The sequence below is a fragment of the Elephas maximus genome, chromosome 3 (genome assembly GCF_024166365.1).
Source record: "Elephas maximus indicus isolate mEleMax1 chromosome 3, mEleMax1 primary haplotype, whole genome shotgun sequence".
NCBI lineage: Eukaryota > Metazoa > Chordata > Mammalia > Proboscidea > Elephantidae > Elephas > Elephas maximus.
Genome location: NC_064821.1, coordinates 121196214 through 121219287, shown reverse-complemented (window position 1 = coordinate 121219287; position 23074 = coordinate 121196214). Strand labels below are relative to the sequence as shown.

General features: G+C 35.2%; 1 protein-coding gene across 1 annotated transcript in view; it reads left to right on the top strand.

The window, feature by feature from the left end:
* LRRIQ3 (leucine rich repeats and IQ motif containing 3) overlaps positions 1–23074 on the top strand; it is a 171738-nt gene that overhangs the window by 80819 nt on the left and 67845 nt on the right. Inside the window, exon 5 of the mRNA XM_049875978.1 lies at positions 1978–2134. Coding sequence (XP_049731935.1) covers positions 1978–2134 — 157 coding nt within the window. The remainder of the gene's footprint in view (positions 1–1977; positions 2135–23074) is intronic.

Genomic DNA, 23074 nt, shown 5'->3' with positions numbered 1-23074 from the left:
TTGCTGTGGTGTAATTCTCTGAGATTTCCACTACACCTTATGTCTTCTCAGAGATACTATCCCAGACCATCCTATGTAAAAAGCAGTTCACTTATCCTTCTCACTCCATATTCCCCTTGTGCTTCTTTATTTTTCTTTAATAATATAACTGCAATAACTATTTGCCAAATTATATATTTAGTGTTTTATTTCTATATTATCTATCTGTATGTATTATAGAATGTAAGCTCCCAGAACCTCAGGATATGATATCATTTGGAAATAGGGTCATTACAGATGTAATTAGTTAAGATTACATTAGGTTTAGAGAGTGCTAAGAAACAACTTATTTTAAAAACTGATAAAAGGAAAGAATTTTAAAAAAGAGTACATTAGAGTCATTAGGATGGGCCTTAATTTCTTTATAACTAATGTTCTTATAAAAAGAGGAGAAGAGGCCTAAGACAGTTATAGAGGGTAGAGAGCCATGTGAAGACAGAGACAGAGATTGGAGTTATGGTACCACAAGCCAGGGAATGCTAGGGCTACCATCAACTGGAAGAGATAAGAAAGAATCTTCTCCTAGAGCAGTCTAACAGAGCATGGCCCTCTGACACCCTGAATTCAGATTTATAGGCTCCAGAAATATGAAATGATGATTTTCTGTTTTAAGTAACCAACTTTGTGGTTATTTGTTATGGCAGCCCTGGGAAGCTAGATTGTCAATAGAAATATGTTGAATGAAGGGATGACTAGATCGAGGCCACTTGAAACCTCTGAGAAACAGGACAACTGTTTTCTTTGAAGTAATTTTGTTTTATTCTATTATTGAATAATAATGGTAATGGTAAAAGTCCTAACTGGTTAATTATTTTAATTGGATTATTTTATTTAATCACATAGAATTCTTACTGATTTTTGGTAAATCTCCATGGTATTGAAGTGGTTTACTTTGATTCTCTCTTACAGAGATTTTTAAATATTGTCTTTTCTGCATCTGTTTATGTAATCATACTCTTTTCCTCCATTAATTTGCTGATGTAATGAGTTTAGCAATACTTGATCATAGACTACTTTGTATTCTTTGGTTACATTGCTGGATTATTTTTACTAATATTTAGAATTTTTGGATCTATAGTCAAAGATGGGAGCCATTGTCATGCAGTGGTTAAGCATTTGTCCGTGAACCAGAAGGTTGGCAATTCAAATTTACCAGGTGCTCCTTGGAAACTCTATGTGCCAGTTCTACTCTGCCCTACAGGGTTGCTATGAGTCAGAATTGACTGGACAGCAGTGAGTTTTATTCAAAGATGAGATTGTTCTATGGTTTCTTTTTATTGCCTCCTTAAACCAAATGGGCATCCAGTACAGCCTTGAGTAGGTTTAGTAAGAGAAGACATCTTTGCCTTGATTTTCATCTTAGGATGGCAAGCATTTAGTATTTCACCATTAAGTTTTATATTAGTTTGTAGATGCCATTTATCAGGTAATATTTTAGATATATCAGGTTAAATAAAGCATAGTATTGAAATTAATCTCACCTTTTTTTTTTTTTTAGTGTAGCTAATATAAAGTTTAAAATTATTTTCTGGCTCATATTTTGTTTCTGTTGGACAGTACTACTCTAGTGTATCTTTGCTAGGTGGAATAAAATGTTACTTCTTCAATGTTAAGAAAAAAGGAAGTCACATATACCTGTATAGATAATTCAGTCATGTTTTCCTTGTCATTATATTTTAAAATGCATGGCCAGATTTAACTGTAAGAATTGTTTGGAAATTCATGGTACCAAAGACTGATACCATTCATTTACCCCTTGATGAATGTTAATGAACAAATTTCAGTACCTAAATAGTATTATATAGTAATTAGATGAAAACAGATGTTACATTAAATTTAGCACTGTTTTCTAAAATGTAAATGAACTCAAGAGTAGTTTTCTCATTTTCTTTTCTTCCCACAAAACACTAAATGACAATGTTTTTCTACTCTATATAGCCACTTGTTTTTGTGTAAAAAATATCAGGGAAAACTTACTAGGAGTTGTGACACAAAATGGATTTATATATACAAAGAATATGAAGATAACCTCCTTAAAGATCTCTTTTTTAAACCTGAACCTGATATAAGAGAAACATTTACACATTGGAAATATGTAAGTATAATAAGTTTATCGTTTTTTGAAACATTTTTATTTAACATACTGTAGTTAGAATTTATGTAACATTAGTAAGAATTTCTTAAATCTCTTTTAAATATCTCTTAGTTTATTATTAATGTTCTGGTTTAAATTTTCCTGGTGTGAGAAAATTATGTAATAATGTATTACAGATATAATGTTGGTGATGAATTAATTACTTCTACCTTAGCCCATTTTATAATTTATTCTTTGTATATGTAAATACTTTTATTTTCACTTGTTTAGTTATTGCAAGTAGTTATTAATCATAATGTAAACCTCTTCTCAGTGGTTGAAAGCATAAATATTTAGTTTTTTAAAGGCTGATAATTCTATGAATAGCATAACATTCATTCAGTGTTTTGTGCGAAATTCCTTATTGCTTTGAGGACACAGTGGGAATGGAAAGAAACTTACTTATATTTATTGAATGCCTACTATGTGCCCTGCACTGTGCTAGATATTTTATATGTAGTATGTAATTCATTCTTCATGACACTGTAAGTCAGGTATTTTTTATTTCATTTTTATAAATAGGGAAACCAAGTCTAAGTGAAGTTAATTTAATTTACTAAAAGTCACACAGCTAATTGACATAGCTAGGATTTGACTCTAGGCCTTACTGACTTACAGAGTTTGTGTTTTTCTATTTTTAGTGTTTTGTTTTGATTTGGGCATTAGGTAATGGCACAAATGAAGGCTATGACATTGTAGTAGTACTAACTAGAGTGAACTTTTTGTAAAGCATTGTGTTTGCAATTAAAAAAAAAAAAAAAACTCCTTTGTATGGGAACCTATTCCAGAGTAGCCTGGGCTACAAATGTTTCTATTCCATTAGCGTGTTTAGAAAGGACGACAAAAGGTACAGACTGTCGTTAGTCTGATTTCAATGTAAATGAGAATCTGGTTTCTAGATATAGTTCAAGAATGTCCTCAGCCCATAAATCTCAAAAAGTTGCACATTGTATAAAACACAAGTTTAAAGCATAGATGTATCCTATTCAAAACTTTTCCCTCATCAGTACTCAGTGAGAACAGTGTTAATTTGCTCCAGATGGTAGGATGCTCTATCAAGGTAAAAAATTCATGTGAAGGGTGTTTTGACCATATATGTATAATATAAGCTAACTGATTTTAGGTAATACCACCTGCTTTTTTATATGCTTTATACACAGGAGACAGTGAATATTGTATACTGATAACCAGTTTGGATATATATAATATATTCACATATATTTGTATATATGTAAATATATATTTGTATTGTAAATTATATATACATATATTTTATATATGTATGTATTGTGTTATGGCAAATGACTACTATTGTATATGAATGAATAGGAATAACATGCGTATACAACCTTATTACAAAGGTTATTTCAATATCCATGAAGTTACACAGACTATATCATTATTATGATGTTATGTTATGAAATTTTTTGTGTAAAATATATTTTTGTAAGGTGTTTTTTAAAGCTCTTCTGTATTTGAAATAATTCTGCTAATCACATCACTATTATTTTCAGTTTTTAGGAACTGTTCTTTTATATTTTATATGCTTTTTCATTGATTATAGCCACTATTTATATTTATGTGAGTTGTATTCAATTCAATTTCCTTAAAGTAATTGAACTTATTTTTTATTATGAGATTCATTTTCTGATGAAAGTTTCCTTCTTTTATATAAAAATGTCTGTCAATCTTCTACTGGCTTCACTTGTTTTTTCTTCAGCTCACTTAGTTGATGCATTATTATTATTGTTTTTACCACTCATCTGCCTAGTCTCTTGTGACTTGAAGCTTGGTTTATTACAAATTACAGTGAGAAAACTGATACCAGAATATGTCTGAAAGAACCTAAGATCCAAGAAACATTATAAGAGTTAGGGAATAAGGAAAGGGTTGAGGCAGGGTGGGGGGAGGGTAAGAAAACATCAGCATTTAATACTGGGAGTTCACAAAAAATATGCTGTGTGCAAAACAATGGAAAGGATTAGCCAAGCATTAGCCAAGAATGGCATTCAGGTTTAGTAAATAGATGAAGTAAGCAATATCTGAATCTGCTCCTATATTGGAAAGAAATGTTCTTGGTCCAAAGGACTGAAAACTTCCCATGACCATGGTAACGAAAAGTGGAAAGAGCCAAAGGAGTGAGTTCAAGCCACATTCATTTAGGAAATGTCATGCTGCAAAGCCAGAAGTTCAAATAAACATCCAAAGTGTATGAAGCAAGAATAAACTGTAAATGAGATACAGTCCAAAAGTCAGAAGCTATGAGAAAGGGATCTGGTAAAAACTAGACTGGAGTAGAAGAAATTGAGAACCTGGAACAACTACTAGGAATATTATTTATCCTTGACTTTTAGATATTAGTCATAGAATGGTCAATTGCTGTGTACATTGTTGTTGTTGTTAGGTGCCTTCAAGTCGATTCCAACTCATAGCAATCCTGTGTACAACAGAAATACTGCCTAATACTATGCCATCCTCACAATCATTGTTATGTTTGACCCCATTGTTGCAGCCAATGTGTCAGTCCAACTCATTGAGGGTCTTCGTCCTTTTTGCTGACCCTCTAACAAGCATGATGTCCTTCTCCAGGGACTGATCCCTCCTGATAACATATCCAAAGAATGTGAGACAAAGTCTCACCATCCTCACTTCCAAGGAGCACTGTGGCTGTATTGCTCCCATGATAGACATTTTTGTTCTTCTGGCAGCCCATGATATATTCAGTATTTTTCACCAATACCATAATTCAGAGGCATCAGTTCTTCAGCCTTCCTTATTCATTGTCCAGCTTTCTCATGCATATGAGGCGATTGAGCATGTCATGGCTTGGGTCTGGCACACCTTAGTCCTCAAAATGACATCTTTTTAACACTTTCAAGAGGTCTTTTGCAGCAGATTTGCCCAGTACAATACGTTGTTTGCTTTCCTGATTGGTGCTTCCATGGGTGTTGATTATGGATCCAAGTAAAATGAAATCCTTGACAACATCAATCTTTTCTCCATTTATCATGATGTTGCTTATTGGTTGAAGTGTAATCCATACTGAAGACTGTAGTCTTTGATCTTCTTCCGTAAGTGCTTTAAGTTCTTTTTGCTTTCAGCAAGCCAGGTTTTATCATCTGCATAATAATAATAATAAAAACCCTTTGCTGTCAAGAGGATTCTTACTCATAGTGACCCTATAGGACAGAGTAGAACTGCCCCATAGAGTTTCCAAGGAGCGCCTGGTGGATTTGACTGCTGACCTTTTGGGTAGCAGCTGTAGCACTTAATCACTACACCACCAGGGTTTCCCATCTGTGTCCCATCTGTATCCATAGATGTATCCTATTCAAAACTTTTCCCTCATCCGTACTCAGTCAGAATAGTGTTAATTTGCATACGCAGGTTGATAATGAGTCATCCACCAATTCTGACGTCCCATTCTTCTTCATATAGTCCAGATTCTTGGATTATTTGCTTAGCATGCAGGTTGAATAAGAAGGGTGAAATGATGCAACCATGATACACACCTTTCTTGACTTTAAACCACACAGTATCCCCTTGTTCTGTACGAACCGCTGTCTCTTGGTCTGTGTACAGTTTCCTCATGAGCACAATTAAGTGTTCAGGAATTCCTGGTCCTCTTAATGTTATCCACAATTTATTATGATCCACACAGTCAAATGCCTTTGCATAATCAATAAAACACAGGTAGATATTCTTTCTGGTATTCTCTACTTTCAGCCATAATCCATCTGACATCAGCAATCATATCCTTTGTTCCACAACCTCTTCTGAATCCATTTCATTTTTGATGACTTCCAATTTTCCTAACTTCATAATTCATACATTCCACCTTCCAATTATTAATGCCTGTTGCAGCTATTTCTTCACGTTTTGAATGGTGTCACATCAGCAAATAAAAGTCCCAAAAGATTGACTCCATCCGTTTCACTAAGGACTTTACTTTGAGGAGGAAGCTCTTCCTTAGTTGTATTTTGAGTGCCTTCCAACCTGAGGGGTTAATCTTGCAGTAGTATATCAGAGAATGTTCTGCTGCAATTCATAAATATTTCCCTGGCTAATTTTTTCAGAAGCTGACACCTAGATCTTTCTTCCTTGTCTGTCTTTGTCTGGAAGTGCCCTGAAACCTGTTCACTGAGGGTGATCCTGCTGGTATTTGAAATACCGGTGGCAAAGCTTTCAGTGTCACAGTAACATATAAGCCACCACAGTATGACAAACTGACAGACCCATGGTGGCTTACATAAATATAGAATTATGGTGGTCAGTTGCACCAAGTTTTAAAGAAACACGAATATTATTATGGTTCATTTTAAGCAAATCTGGTTATTATTATGATAATTTTGCTAGGATACTCCTATAAATCTGTTTTAACAAAGCCAACTCTTTTACTCAGAGGTTACTTAGGAAAATATATGTACAGGCAGCAATAGCAAAATGAAGCAGTTTGTCACTGGGACTTTGGCCTTGAATTTCATTTCAAAATTTTGGTAACCTAGGCTGGACTATGAGATAATTTCTCCATTTCTATGCTTCATTGTACTGAATGGTCTTTTCATTTATTTCCTATATTTCAAACATGAATCTTAGAAAGGATATTGTTTAAAAAAAAGAAAGCCACTTCTATTGGAGCCAAAAGGGAAGAAGTTCAGAAGGAAGAAATGGAATATGTCAGAGGAAGCATAGCTCTCCCTTGACTTCCTCTCCCCTTACCCCTGCATCTGAGGTTTTCTCAAGCTGGTTTAATCCGTTTGTTATTAGTAAGGAAAAAGCATCCAGGAAGTAAGAAAAAATGATAGCCAGGAAACTTTACTGCTTCAATATCCTTTAAAGAAAAGAAAAATAGAAAGAACAAGTCTGTGTATTGTAGATCTCTGTCTTCTTTGAAAGCATCATCTCCTAGAATCACGGTCTTGAGCAAGGCCCTCCCTCCTTGAAGCATGAAGATTGGAATTCCACATTCTTTCTTGACTCATCTTTTGAAGCAGGTACTTGTGTTCCCCTGGGTATCAACAAAATGAGGAAAGTAATCGATTGGGAAATACAGTTCCTCTGGAAGGAATCTCTGACTTGGAACCACTTTTGACACATTGCAAGTTGATAGTTTATATCCCTTCATGACATTTTATAGGTCCTGGAAAACCCTGACATAATCTAATATGGCATTCTGCTATATTAAAGTAAGATTTGCTTCAAAACTGAGACAAATTTATTGATTTCTTGCCTTCCTACTAAAGATTAAATTTGCACATAAATAATACTGATGGAACAATATATATGCCATGCTGAATGCTATTTTGTAAAACAAAATGTTCTCAAATAAGATCCTTCTTGTGAACCCTTGCCAATTAATTTTTGTTAAATGTGTTTTCTTAGAAGTTTATAATTTGTTTTTTAAAACCTTAGGAATTGTTTGCATTTTAATATAATTTTTAAGTAACAGTTCAAAATGCAAATAAATTAACTTTAGAATTACATCACATATTCATGAAAAAATACACGAAAGCATAGTTATAAAGATACTACTGGTTAAGGTAGAATATTAGGTGATTGTTTCTTCCTTTCTGATAGTTTTATGTATTCTTTTTTTAAAGCCAAAATCATGTTTTATTTACATAATCAAAAATTGAAAAAAATACTTTTTCATTGTGGATAAAAAGATTTTACCTACATTTTCTAATAGCACATATATAGAAATATTACCTTCAGGTACTTCCACATTATCAGTTCCCTTTTTGCTATGAGAAAAGTGAGATGATGTGTCACATGGCCTATGTGGGTAAGAGAAGAACGAATGAGTCACCTTACTCATGGATACTGCATTGCACAGCTCAGGAGTGCATTCACATGATAGTATATATGAACAGCATTTCCTGGAATTGTATAGAATATAGCTTGCATAGCAGTGTGAGATTGTCCTAATTTTGTATTCAATAATGAATCATGTTTGATAGTTCTGGGTATTTTACACCTATTGTAAATTCAGGAATACATAGAAGAGAGAAAGAATAATGACTTGCATATAAGCCAATAAATATCGAATCCACTCCTTACCACTTTTCTTTGTTTAGTTTAACAGTAAGTAATACGAAGGCAATATTGAGAGTGTTGACTCTACATCAGATTCAGGAGGTGTGGAATGGGTCACCTCATTTTACTCTGTGGGGCGTTAAACAACTATGAATAAATATTTCATTTTTTGATCAATTTATTTCATTTTTTTTGTGTGAAGTGGTAATGGACAGAACATCTAGAAAGAAAATCAACAAAGATACAGAAGATATAAAGACTGTAATCAACCCACTTGACCTCATAGACATATATAGAACTCGCCACCCAATAGCCGCAAACTACACATTCTTTCCAGTGCACACGGAATGTTCTCCAGAATAGACCACACTTTTTTTTTTTTTTTTTTTTTTAGGTCACAAAGCAACCCTCAACAAAATCCAAAATATTGAGAGAATACAAAGTATCTCCTCTGACCACAATGCCATCAAAGTAGAAATTCATAACAGGAAAAGCAAGGAAAAAAAATACATGGAGACTGAATAACACCCTGCTTAAAAACCACTGGTTAATAGAAGAAATCAAAGATGGAATCCAAAAATTTCTAGAATGAAAACATATCATACCAAAACCTTTGAGACACAGTAAAGGCAGTGTTCAGAGGTCAATTTATAGCAGTAGATGCACACATCAAAAGAGAGGAAAGGGACAAAATCAAAACATTAGCTACACAACTCAAACAAATAGAAAGAGAACTCCAAAAGAAGCCCATAGCCACCAGAGGATGAAAATAACCCAACTAACAAATTAAATGGGGGTCTTACAACAGACCCAACAGAAATAAAAAGGTTCATAACAGAGTATTATGAAAAACTATACTCCAACAAATTTGAAAACCTAGAGGAAATGGACAAATTTCTAGAAACACACTACTTACCTAAACTAACACAAACTGAAGCCAAAAATGTGAACAGACCCATAACAAGAGAAGAGATTGAAAAGTAATTAAAAAAACAAAAAAACTCCCCCTCCCCAAAAGCCCTAGCCCAGATGGCGTCACTGGAGAATTCTACCAAACATTCAGAGAGGAGCTTACTCCAGTACTATTCATACTATTTCAGAACATAGAAAATTCATTCTATGAAGCCAGCATAACCCTGATTCCAAAAAAAAAACAGGCAAAGACACCACAAAAAAAAAAAAGTATATATATTATACAGCAGTATCTCTCATGAATATAGATGCAAAAATTCTCAACAAAATTCTAGCCAATAGAATTCAGCATCATATCAAAAAATAATACACCACAATCAAGTGGGATTCATATCGGGTATGCAAGGATGGTTCAACATTAGAAAATCAATCAACATAAGCCACCACATAAATAAAAAAAAGAATCACATGATCATCTAAATCAACTCAGAAAAGGCATTTGGCAAATTCCAACACTCATTACTGATTAAAAACTCTCAATAAAATAGGTATAGAAGGGAAATTCCTCAACATTACAAAGCATGTATACAAAGCACGGTGGTTAAGTGTTCAGCTGCTAACCAAAAGATTGGCAGTTTGAATCCACGAGCCGCTCATTGGAAACCCTATGGGGCAGCTCTAATCTCTCCTATAGTGCCGCTATGCACCTGAATCTACTCATCGGCAATGGAGTTTTTTTTTTTTGGTACACAAAACCGACAGACAACATCATTCTTAATGGAGAGAGGCTGAAAACATTCCTCTTGAGAACAGGAACAAGAATAGGATGCCCTTTATCACCACTCCTATTTAACATTGTGCTGGATGACTTAGCTAGAGCAATAAGGCAAGAAAAAGAAATAAAAGGCATCCAAATTGGTAATGAAGAAATAAAATTGTCCCTATTTGTGGATGATATGATACTATACATAGAAAACCCAAAAGACTCCATGAGAAAACTACTGGAACTAATAGATACAGCAGAATAGCAGGATACAAGATAAACATACAAAAATCATTTGGATTCTTATATAGCAATAAAGAGAACAATGAAAAGGAAGTCAGGAAAACAATACCATTTATAATAGCCTCTAAAAAAATAGAATACTTAGGAATAAATCTAACCAGAGATGTTAAAGACCTATTCAAAGGAAACTACAAAATACTACTGCAAGAAACCAAAAAAGATCTGCATAAATGGAAAAACTTACCATGCACATGAATAGGTAACCTCAACATTGTGAAAATGACAATTCTACCCAAAGAAATCTACAAATACAATGTGCTGTCTATAAATACCAATAGCATACTGTAAAGACATGGAAAAATAGTCATTAACTTTATATGGAAAGGGAAGAGGCCCTGGATAGGCAAAGCACTGTTGAAGAAGAAGAATAAAGTAGGAGGACTCACACTAGCTGACCTCAGAACCTACTATACATCTTCAGTAGTGAAAACAGCCTAGTACTGATACAATGGCAGACATATTGACCAATGGAACAGAATTTTGAACCCAGATGTAAATCCATCCACCTATGATTACCTCATCTTCAACAAAGACCCAAAGTCCATTAAATGGGGAAAAGGCAGTCTTTTTAACAAATGGTGCTGGCAAAACTGGATGTCCATCTCTAAAAATATGAAACAGGCCCCATACCTCACACCATGCAGAAAAGTAATTCAAAATGGATCAAAGACCTAAATATAAAACCAAAAACTATAAAGATCATAGAAGAAAAAGTAGAGTCAATGCTAGAGGACATAATACACGGCATAAACGGGATATAAACCATAACTAACAATACAAAAACACCAGAAGATAAGCTAGATAACTGGGATCATCTAAAAATTAAACACTTATGCTCATCAAAAGACTTTACCAAAGGAGAAAAAGCAAATCTACAGACTAGGAACAAATTTGGGCTATGAAAAATCTGACAAAGTTCTAATCTCTAAGATCTACAGGAAAATCCAACACCTCTACAAGAAAAAGACAAGTAATCCAATTAAAAAATGGGCAAACTATATGAACAGATACTTCACCAAAGAAGACATTCAGGTGGCTAACAGACGCATAAGGAAATGCTTGCACTCAGGCACATTAAAGAAATGCAAACCAAAACTACAATGAGATACCATCTCACACCAACATTACTGGCACAAATCAAAAAAACAGAAAATAACATATGCTGGAGAGGCTGCAGGGAGATTGGAACTCTTATGTACTGCTTGTGGGAATGCAAAATGGTACAACCATTTTGGAAAGCAATATGGCACTTCTTTAAAAAGCTAGAAATAGAAGTCCCATACAATCCAGTAATCCCACTCCTAGAAATATATCCTATAGAAATAAGAGCCATCACATGCACACCCATGTTCATTGCAGCATTATTCACAATAGCAACAGGATGGAACCATCCTAAGTGCCCATCAACAGACGAATGGATAAACAAACTATGGTACATAAACACAATGGAATACTACCCAAGGATAAAGAACCATGATGAATCTACAGAACATTTCACAACATGGGTGAATCTGCAGGACATTATGCTGAGTGGAAATAAGTCAATCACAAAAGGACAAATATTGTATGAGACCACTATTATAAAAACTCATGAAAAGGTTTTACAAACAAGAAGAAACAACCTTTGATGATTAAGAGGGAGGGGAGTGGTGGGGAAGATAAAACACTAAATAGACAATAGATAAGTGGTAATTCTGGTGAAGGATGAGACAGTATACAATACTGGGGAATCCAGTACTACTTGACCAAGACAAGGTTATGGAAGCTTCATAGACATATCCAAACTCCCTGAGGGACTGAATTACTGAGCTGAGGGCTGAGGACCATGGTCTTCTGGGAGATCTAGCTTAATTGGCATAACACATTTTATAAAGAAAATATTCTACATCCTACTTTGGTGATTAGTGTCTGGGGTCTTAAAAGCTTGTGAGTGGCCATCTAAGATACTCTCCTGAATCCACCCCTTCTGAAGCCAGTTAGAGTGAAGAAAACCAAAGACACAAGGGAAAGATTAGTCCAAAGGACTAATAGACCACAACTACCACAGCCTCCACCATACTGAGTCCAGTACAAGTAGATGGTGCCCAGCTACTACCGCTGACTGCTCTGACAGGGATCACAATAGAGGGTCCTGGACAGAGCTGGAAAAAATGTAGAACAAAATTCTAACTCTCAAAAAAAACTAGACTTACTGTCTGACAGAGACTGGAGAAACCCCAAGAGTATGGCCCCAGGATACTCTTTAAATTCAGTACAGAAGTCACTCCTGAGGTTTACCCTTCAGACAAAGATTAGACAGGCCCATAAAACAAAACAAGACTAAATGGGTGCACCAGCTCAGGCAAGAATGAGAGGGCAGGAGGGGACAAGAAAGCTAATAACGGGGAACACAAGGTCAAGAAGCAGAGAGTGTTAAAATGTCATGGGGTTGGCAACCAAAGTCAGAAAACAATATGTGTATTAATTGTTTAATGAGAAACTAATTTGCTCTGTAAACCTTCATGTAAAGAACAATAAAAAAAAAAAGAAAACACTCATAAAGAACAATAAAAAATAAACAGAAAATAAAACACTCATCACTTTCCAGAGTTTATATTATATGTGATATCAGAAAGGTTGAATGTGGAAGCATATGTGAAAATCTGTCTTCTAGTAAGCCATATAGTGAATATATTTACAAAAATGTAAAACAATGCCATTCTTCTCACTTATATTTTTTGGAACGCATAAAACCCAAACCAAACCTAGTGCCGTCGAGTCGATTCCAACTCATAGCAACCCTATAGGACAGAGTAGGTGGCACTATGGTTTAGTGCTATTGCTGCTAACCAAAAGGTTGGCAGTTCGAATCCACCAGGTCCTCCTTGGAAACCCTATGGGGCAGTTTTACTCTGTCCTGTAGGGTCACTATGAGTCGGAATCATCTCAGCTGCAACGGACTTTGGAAAATATAGCTCTGTTTAATAAAAATATGTGATTTATGTCAACATGTAATTTTTTATTGCTATTTTTAAGTGAATTAATAAATATTCTAAACAGTTTATACTTTTAATTTCTAATATGAGAAATATTGACAGGTATAAAACATGTAAATGGAAGCTCTTTGGGGACCTCATAATATTTAGGAGTATGAAGGAGTCCTGTGACCAAAAACTCTGAGAACTTTGGTTGAACATCTTTGCCATCAGACATAATTTTATCATTTCTTTTTAATACATATATAAAATGATATACCAAAAAAATAAAAAAACCAAACCCTGTTGCCACTAGCTCAATTCTAACTCATATTGACCCCATAAAAACAAAAGACCTGTTGCTGTCAATTCAATTCTGACTCATAGCGACCCTATGATTGACTCTATAGGACAGAGTAACTAGGAATGCTTTGTATAAACTTGTGTATTCATAGTAATAACCTAAATGTATTACTACATTTTGTATTTGCTACTTCTCATGGCATAGAAAAGACCAAAATGGATGTCAGAAGAAACTTTGATGCTTGCTCTTGAATGTAGAGTAGCTTATGTAAGTGGAATAAATGGTGAAGTAAGAGAGCTGAACAGAAGATTTCAAAGGGCGACTTGAGAAGACCAAGTAAAAGTATTATAAAAAATGTGCAAAGTCCTGGAATTAAAATACCAAAAGGAAAGAACATGCTTGACATTTCCCAAGCTGAAAGAACTGATGAAAAAATTCAAGGCTTGAGTTGCAATATTGAAGGATTCTATGGGCAAAATATTGAATGATGCAGGAATCATCAAAAGAAGATGGAAGGAATACACAGAGATACAATACCAAAAAGAATTTGTCAGTGTTTAACCATTTCAGGAGGTAGCAAATGATCAAGAACTGACGGTATTGAAGGAAGAAGTCCAAGCTGTTCTGAAGGCAGTGGCAAAAAACAAGGCTCCAGGAAATGACAGAATACCAATGGAGATGTTTCAACAAACAAATGCAACACTGGAAGCATTCACTTACCTATGCCAAGAAATTTGGAAGATAGCTGCCTGGTCAATCAACTGAAAAATATACATTTTTATGCCCATTCCAAAGAATGGTGATCAATCAGAATGCAGAAATTATAAAAAAATATCATTAATATCACACACAAGTAAAATTTTGGTGAAGATAATTCAAAATGGTTACAGCAGCACATCCAGAGGGAGCTGCCAGGAAATCAAGCTGACTTCAGAACAGGACTTGGAATAAGGGGTATGACTGCTCATGTCAGATGGATCTTGGCTGAAGGCAGAGAATGCCAGAAAGACGTTTATCTGTGTTTTATTGACTCTAGAAGGGCATTCGACTGTGTGGATCATAACGAATTATGGATAACATTTGAAAGAATGGAAATTCTGAAACACTTAATGTGCTCACGAGGAACCTGTACATAGATCAAGAGGCAGTCGTTCGAACAGAACAAGGGGATACTGCATGGTTTAAAATCAAGAAAGATGTGTGTCAGGTTGTGTTCTTTCACCATACTTATTCAATCTGTATGTTGAGCAAATAATCTGAGAAGCTGGACTATATGAAGAAGAATGGGTCATCAGGATTGGAGAAAAACTCATTAACAATCTGCAATATGCAGATGACATAGCCTTGCTTGCTGAAAGCTAAGATGACTTGAAGCACTTACTGATAAAAGACTACAGCTTTCAGTATGGATTACACCTCAACATAAAACAAAAACCCTCACAACTGTACCAATAAGCAGCACCATGATAAATGGAGAAGATATTGAAGGTGTTAAGATCCACAATCAACACGCATGGAAGCAACAGCCAAGAAATCAAACAACAAATTGCATTGGGAAAATCTGCTGCAAAAGACCTCTTAAAAGTGTTAAAGAGCAAAGATGTCACTTTGAAGACTATGGTGTGCCTCACCTAAGCCATGGTATTTTCAGTTGCCTCGTTTGCACGTGAAAGCAAGACAATGAATAAGAAAGACTAAAGAAGAATTGATGCCTTTGAATTTTGGTGTTCATGAAGACCGTTGAATATAGCATGAACTGCCAAAAGAACCAACAAGTCTGTCTTGGAAGAAGTACAGCCAGAATATTCCTTAGAAGCAAGGATAGCGAGACCTTGCCTATGTACTTTGGGCATGTTACCAGTAGTGGCCATTCCCTGGAGAAGGACATAATGCTTGTTAAATTAGAGGATAATGAAAAAGAGGAAGACCCTCAATGAGATGGACTGACACATTGGCTGCAATAATGGGCTCAAACATAGCAACAATTGTGAGGGTGGAACGGATCTGGGCAGTTTCACTGTACATAGAGAGGCTAAGAGTCGGAACTGACTTGATAACACCTAACAATAACACCATGTCTCATGTGACTACAGTATCATTGTGTGTAGCTTTAATTTTAGAGTACAAAATACCTAACATTGAATATGTTGCCTACAAAAAGAATTCTCACTCATTAGCAAGAACTCCTGTGTTTAATGTCAGTTGCTCATGAGACCTATCTAGGCATCGTGTATTTAACAAGGTTTTTCTAAACCTTTTAGTTATAATAGTTCACAATACATATACTTTTAAATGACTCTGCTAGTGCTATATTTTTAAAGCAGGATTTTCCCATGCATGTCATGAATGTGTATCTACAGAAATCAGTGAAGATGAAAGTGAAAACTCAGGGAAATAAAAGAGAAGGAATGGTACACATTAGGATTAGAAGTATTCGACCCCTAATAAGACTGACTTGAAGAAAACACATAAAAGTTTGGAGGTAGACAGTGTGTGGCTAGTATAGCAGGTTGCATTATAATGTTCTCAGAGTCCTTGACTATTTCTATCTTGTTTTTCCACCACACATGACCTCTACTTCCAAGGTCATCTTGTATTCCATAATGGCTTTACCAACTCCAATAATTACATCTTCATTCTAACCATCAGGAAGGGAGGATAAAGAATAAATGAACAAAAGATTATGTTCAGTTTAGAAAAATTCCTGAAAGCCATACACAACTATTCTGCTTATATTTATTTGACAACAAATTAGGCATATGGTTATACCTAGATGCCAAGAAGCTGAGAGATAGAGTCTTCATTCTAACCAGGCATGAACTAAAACTTGGGGTTCTTTTGCTGTAGAAAATGAGTAGAATAGATATCGAAGAACACTTCCAAGTATTTGCATACACCCTTTCCACACATGGAACTCAAACCCGCTAAAGGAGACAAACCTAAAATCTATGCATCACTTTATTTAGCAAAAAGTCCAGCATCTCTGTGTGTCACTTTAGTGATGATTGCACTCCAATGTCTGTCACATCTTTCTTCCTCAGTAATACCAAAAACAAAACAAAAAACAAACCCATTGCCGTCAAGGCAAATCCTCCTCATAGCAATCCTATAGGACAGAGTCGAACTGCCAATATGATTTCCAAGGAGTGGCTGGTAGATTCTAATTGCTGACCTTTTGGTTAGCAGCCGAGCTCTTAACCACTGCTCCACCAGGGCTCCTCCTCAGTAATAAAGCCCTCAAATTTTAGAAGCCTAAAATAATCTACGTTTGTCAACTTTTCTTGCAGCTAGGTGTTGAAAAAAAATTAATTTCCTGTTGCTGCTATAACAAATTGACACAAACTCGGTGGTACAACACAAATTTATTTTCTTATACAGTTATGGAAGTGAGTAGTCCAAAATCAGTTTTACTGCGCTAAAATCAAGATTTCTGCAGAAGTGGTTCTTTAGGAACGCTCTAGGGTAGAATTTGTTTCCTTGCCTTTTCTAATAATGCCATTCCTTGTATCACCCCAACTTCTTGCTTCCACTGTCACATTTCCTACCTTTTCTGATCATCTGCCTGCCTGTTATAAGGACCCCTGTGATTATATCAGGCCTACCCAGATAATCTCCTCATCTCAAGATTCTTAACTACATCTGCAAAAATCCCTTTTGCCATATAAGGTAATGTTCACAAGTTCTGGGAATTAAGATGTGGACATCTTGGGAGGCCATTATTCAGTTTACCCTACCATGTTTTGAGTGGAAGTACCGTATGGCAGATTCTGAGTAATTTTCCTAAAAGACTATTATTAATGCCTTTTTCCCCTTTTTGCCTACCTCCATCTTGTTGTTTGGAATGTGTATATCATGGCTAGGACTCCATCTTAGACCATGAAAATGCAAGTTACACTTAGGGTTGGTGAAGTAGAAAGCCAGAAGTAGCCTGGACTACAGAGAACTGTGGAGCCATCACAAATGAATATTAAATAGGCAATGGAAATACACTTCTATCTTGTATAAATTACTACTTGTAGCCAAACCTAATTCTCATTGATATGCTAGTGGATATCCTGTATTCTTCATTTAGATGTGACACCTCATGGTCTATTGACATTTAAGCTAAAATATAAAGTATCTGGCATCTACACACTCAGTGTATAAAATAGAATAGAAACAGAATGTTAGTTGTTTGGTGCCTTGAGTCCGTTCCGACTCATAAAAAATAGGGACCCTATATACAACAGAATGAAACACAACTCGGTCCTGCACCATCCTTGTGATAATTGTTATGCTTGAGCTCATTGTTGCAGCCATTGTGTCAATCCATCTCATTGAGGTCTTCCTCTTTTTCATTGACCCTCTGCTTTACCGTGCATGATGTTCTTCATCAAAAGCTGGTCCCTCCTGATAACATGACCAAGATATGTTAGACAAAGTCTAATGTTTCTAAGGAGCATCCTGACTGTAGTCCTTCCAAAACAGACTTGTTTGTTTTCCTGACAGTCCATTGTATATTCAGTACTCTTCAAAAACAGAATAACCATAATATAAACTTTCACCTGGAAGAAGGGAGAATGGGAAACACAATTGTCATTGCCCCGTTAGCAGTTACCATATCCATCTGATAGGAATAGTGAACTCTCCCTTCTCTGACATTAGAGTAAACACATCTGGAAAATCTCCTGAATCTTCCCTGTGCTAAGAGTTTTTAAAAAACCCATTATTGTGTATGGCCACAGCAAAATTGGACATTGAGATATTTGTTCTTGAGTGCTGCACAGTTTCATAGCCTTAATTGGTCGGGGCCTGTAGTTGCTTTAGAGATTGAAGAACACAGGCCTTTTTAGGCCAGACTTTTAATTTTTGGGGAATACAAATCCCTCAAAAATTTAGTAGCTTTCTGATTTATTTGCTTTCAGTGGGTTCTATGTTTAACTAATTTAAACTGTCTAGTGTAGGCAAAATTTATAATCCTAAAGACTCTAGATTCTTATTTGTTGGTCTTTGTTCTCTTCTTATTTCTGTCTCTTTCAAATAAATAATAGCTACCATGGGACTGTGAAACAATGAGCTTTGGAGGAAACGCAGTGCCTTTAGTCTTGTCTTTGCCTATGGACATTTATGCCTCAGGGTATCAGTCTTATTTCCATTTTGAAGTCCCTTATTATAATTGCTTCAGTTTGAGGAACACAGCTTTTGGCTTTTTCATCTATGTGTTGCTTTAAATTAATAGAATCCCAATAAATTTCAATTGCATTTGCAGACAGAGAGTACTTGCCTTATCAAAGATGTTTTCTTTTTCCATCTCTGATTTTAGGCTGGCTAGGCTAGAAAGCCCAGGTTTCTCTCTCTCATAACACTTATGTAAAAGTAGGAAGTTACACCTAACACATACCAGTATTCGAAATTTGCTTTTCAATTTCCCCTGGCAACTCAGTCTCAGTCAACATTTGGTCTGCCTTCCAAAGTGAAAATATTTTGAGGCCATAACAGTGGTCACCAGCTCTTCAGTCTGCAGTATCTGTAGACCTCACCACCTATAATTCAATGTCCTGTAGTAAGGCAGTGACCAAATATTTCACATTTTTTCATTTGTAGCCAGAGTCCTGATGGCAAAGTGGCTAACACCTTAGTTGCTAACTGAAAGGTCCAACTGCTCTGCAGAAGAAAGATGTGGCGAATTTTTTCCGTAAAGATTTACAGTCTTAGAACCCCTGTAGGACAGTTCTACCCTGTCCTATGGGGTCGCTATGAGTCAGAATTGACTCCACAGCCATGGATTTTTGGGTTCCTTTGTAGCCCCCCACTTCCAGCTACCAAATTGGTGCCAGTTTAAATTAGATTCAGCTATGAGTAGCAGATATACAAAATGATACTAACTTAAACAAAGTAAAAGTTTATCTTTCATGTAAAATTCCAGAGCTCCATAGTCCAGACTGATCTGGTGGCACTACTCCGTAAAGTACTTAGTAACTTAGACTCCTTTTATCTTCTGCTGCTCTGTACGTGACCTCCATTCAAAGATGACCTCGTGATCAAAAATGGCTGCCCTTGCTCTAGCCTCACATTTACAGTCTAGCCAGCCGGAAGCAGGAGGGGATAAAGAGGAAGGGGGTGATATTTGTAGATGTCTTTTAAGTAAGGTTAAATGTGTTGTGTAAATGGTGCTATACAGCATACCTTTGGCCAGAATTTAGTGAAATGAACACATTCAGCTGCAAGGAAGGTTGGAATGTGTGCCTCTCATTTTGGGCAGAAATGTAACTAGACAGAAATCAGGAATTCTCTTATGAAAGTGAAAAAGAACAGGTACTGGGGCAACAACTAGCAGTCTTTGCCACAGAGAAAATATAGGAAACAAAAGGAAAAGGAAATAGAAAATCATCAAGAAGAAGTGAAGAAAGGGAGTACTTAATAGAGATAGAATGTTAAGATAATATATTTTGAAATAAAGAATATACTTAGAGCTCAGAAAGCATGCAACTCTCCACTTAGCTTGTTAAGATATTCACCTGATATAGTTAAAGCAAAACTAGGTTGTACTGATGCCAAAAATTGTGCCATAGAGTTTCTTATTTATTACTAATGAATAATTTTTAAATAAATTATTATAAGTATTATAAATTTTTGCTTTTATCTTCCTGAGATATTTGTAGGGGGCATCTGGTAATTGAAATGTATTTATGTCCAGCTCATAGTGTAATAAATATTAATTGAATGTTTTCCCATAATCTTACATTGAAAATCTCTTATAATATACAAGCTTCCGTGTTTTATATAGGAAGAGTTAATCTTATTTCTATTTCTAGTCTATATTTTTGCATTTTATAATACAGTGTGCAGTAATCAAATGTATTATATCAAAAAGAAAGCTAGAAAATATTAATGAGAAAAATAGAAAAGAAATTATCTTTTGATTCATTTTTTTCTGGAATTTCCTTTTCTTTGTTTTATATTCAAAACTTTTGCTTTAAGTGGATTTTTGTACTCAGCATATTGGGGTGTTTTTGAAATGAAACATAAGTCTCTTCCTTTTAATTGGTGAGAATAATACATTTAATTTTATGGTAACCACTCTCATTATTGCCATTTATTTCATATGTTTATTTATTGTACTTTATTATTATTTTTTACCTCCATTTCTATATTCCATTAGAAAGATCCAGGTTTCTTCTCCTCATTTGAAAGTTTTATATCTTTTTCTTTAACTAAATAAGTAGTTTACATCATTATAATGTCATCTTGGTCTCCCCCATTCCTCATCATTTATATGGATCAGGCTTTCTCATTTTTGACACTATTAATATTTTATGTCGGATAATTCTTTGTTGCTGGGCTCTGTCCTGTTTATTGTAGAATGTTTGCCAGCATTGCTGGCCTCTAACTAGTGAATACTAGTAGCACTAGTTGTAACACCTAAAAATATCTTCCAACATTGGCAGAGCAGGGAAATGCCAGTGAAAGATAAGGAAGCGGAAAAACAACTGGACAGGGAAAGTTTTCAGACTGTGATACTGATCTAATACCTCTGAAAAGAAGAGGGAGGAAGCAAAATTGAGCAGGGAGATCCTCAGACTGTGATGCATATCTGAAGAAGTCTCAGCCATCTCAACAGGTAATTCTGAAACAAAGATTGCCCATTAGAGGAATCCCTTGTTGGGCACAGTAACCAAGCTCTAGTACCCCTGCCATGCTCAGTCCCTGGCTGGGGACTGCCCTGGAGGTGTATCTTAAAGGTGGGGAGGCTCTCAGTTGAATATTAAGTTTTTTCACAAAGGCAGATCTGGTAGTGTACTTCCTTTGCTACCACACCAACTAATTAATTTCTCACTTGTTTTCATCCTGAGATATCTATATATCTCATCTATTTGGTACTTCAGTTATCATCATGTCTAATATTTTAAGTTGGTTCTTTTTTATGATATCTAGTTTTTTGCTTCATGTTGCTAATCTCTTCCTAAGTATATTATTATGCTTATTTAAAATTCTTGGTCCATCTATTTCAGTATTTTTATGCCAAATATTATATGTTGTTTAGTTTCTTGCCTTTCTTTTGAAGTAGTTTTTTCTGTTCACTTTTCTGTTTATTTTAGCCTCTGAATTCTGTGCTTCTTGGAGTACTAGCTAGTATGGGAATGTGTGTTAAAGAATGATCAAAGGCCAGGGATTGGTACAAGAGCCAGGTGAATTTAAGGAGAGAGGAGGGGGGATGGTCCCTAGAATGGAGCAAACTCATTAATCAACCACTGCTTGATCACTGCCGTTTGAGATCATTCGACAAGATCGTTCTTCTGTTCCATGTTGTACTTGTAACCTCCTAGGAAGGAGGAACACTATGAAGATAAGGCAGTTTCCTAGATTAAAATCCAGCAGCCTGGTTGTTTGCAGAGTAGAGGGTAAAGAACTGAAAGCTAAAACGGGCCGCTCTGCAATTTTGATAGCACCTTTATGAATATTTCCCAAGCATTCAAATTAAATTTTATAGGTTTAAAAACTCTTTTCATTGTACTCATACATTCTCTTTTTTAGGATATATTTCACAATCTCAAATCTATTTACTTTGTGTTGATACTATAATTTAATTTTAAGAGATTCTGTTATTTCACAGTTGCCTCTTTTTCCTGTCATTGCCATATAGTCTATGTTGTACACTACTCCTTGATATTTAAGATAATAATTATGAGCACCCCTTTTTTACAGGTGAATTCTAATAGTATTTTATCTCAGTTTTAAAAAAAATGTTTTTGTAGGTTCCTCCTTTTAAGTCTGGTAGTTTTAAACCTGATTCATTATGACTCTATGGATACTATGAAATTATTTGCATTTAGGATTTTAAAAGAGTGAAATATAGTAAAATCCTGTTAATAAATTCAAACAAAAGTTCTGAAAGTTTCATAGTTAAAAACTAATGATTCATGTGTTGTTTTCTGCATTTTAGTTATTTTCTGCTTTACTTTTATTAAATGATAAAAAGTTTCATACAATCGATGTATATTTAGCTTCTTCTTTACATTATTAAGTTATATGAGGAAAACTAAATAATGTTATAGTATTATAAAAACTTGAATCCAAAATCACCTTAAAATTTTTAATGATTTTCTGAGGTCTTTTTCTATTTTATTCGTTATTTTTTGATAGCTCACATATTTGAGGTTATAACTCTGAAAAGCACTACTGAAGCAGTATTGTCAACCCCACAATATTTTTTATATTATTTCTACCCATTGCCATTAAGTCAATTCCAACTCACAGCAACCCTATAAGACAGAGTAGACCTGCCCCATAGGGTTTCCAAGGCTATCATCTTTACCGAAGAAAACTGCCGTATCTTTCTCCCACAGGTTAGCTTGTGGGTTTGAACTGTCAACCTTTTGGTTAGAAGCCAAGCACTTAACTACTGTGTCACCAGGGCTCTTTATATTATCTCTACTTAGATATAATTCACATACTACAAAATTCACCCTATTTATGTATACAATCAGTGATTTTTAATACAATCAAAAATTTGTGCACAATCATGACTAATCTGATTATAGAATATTTTCATCATCCACAAAGGAAATACCATAATCATTACAAAAACCTCGTGCTGTTAAGTTGATTCCGACTCATAGCGACCTTATAGGACAGAGTAGAACTGCCCC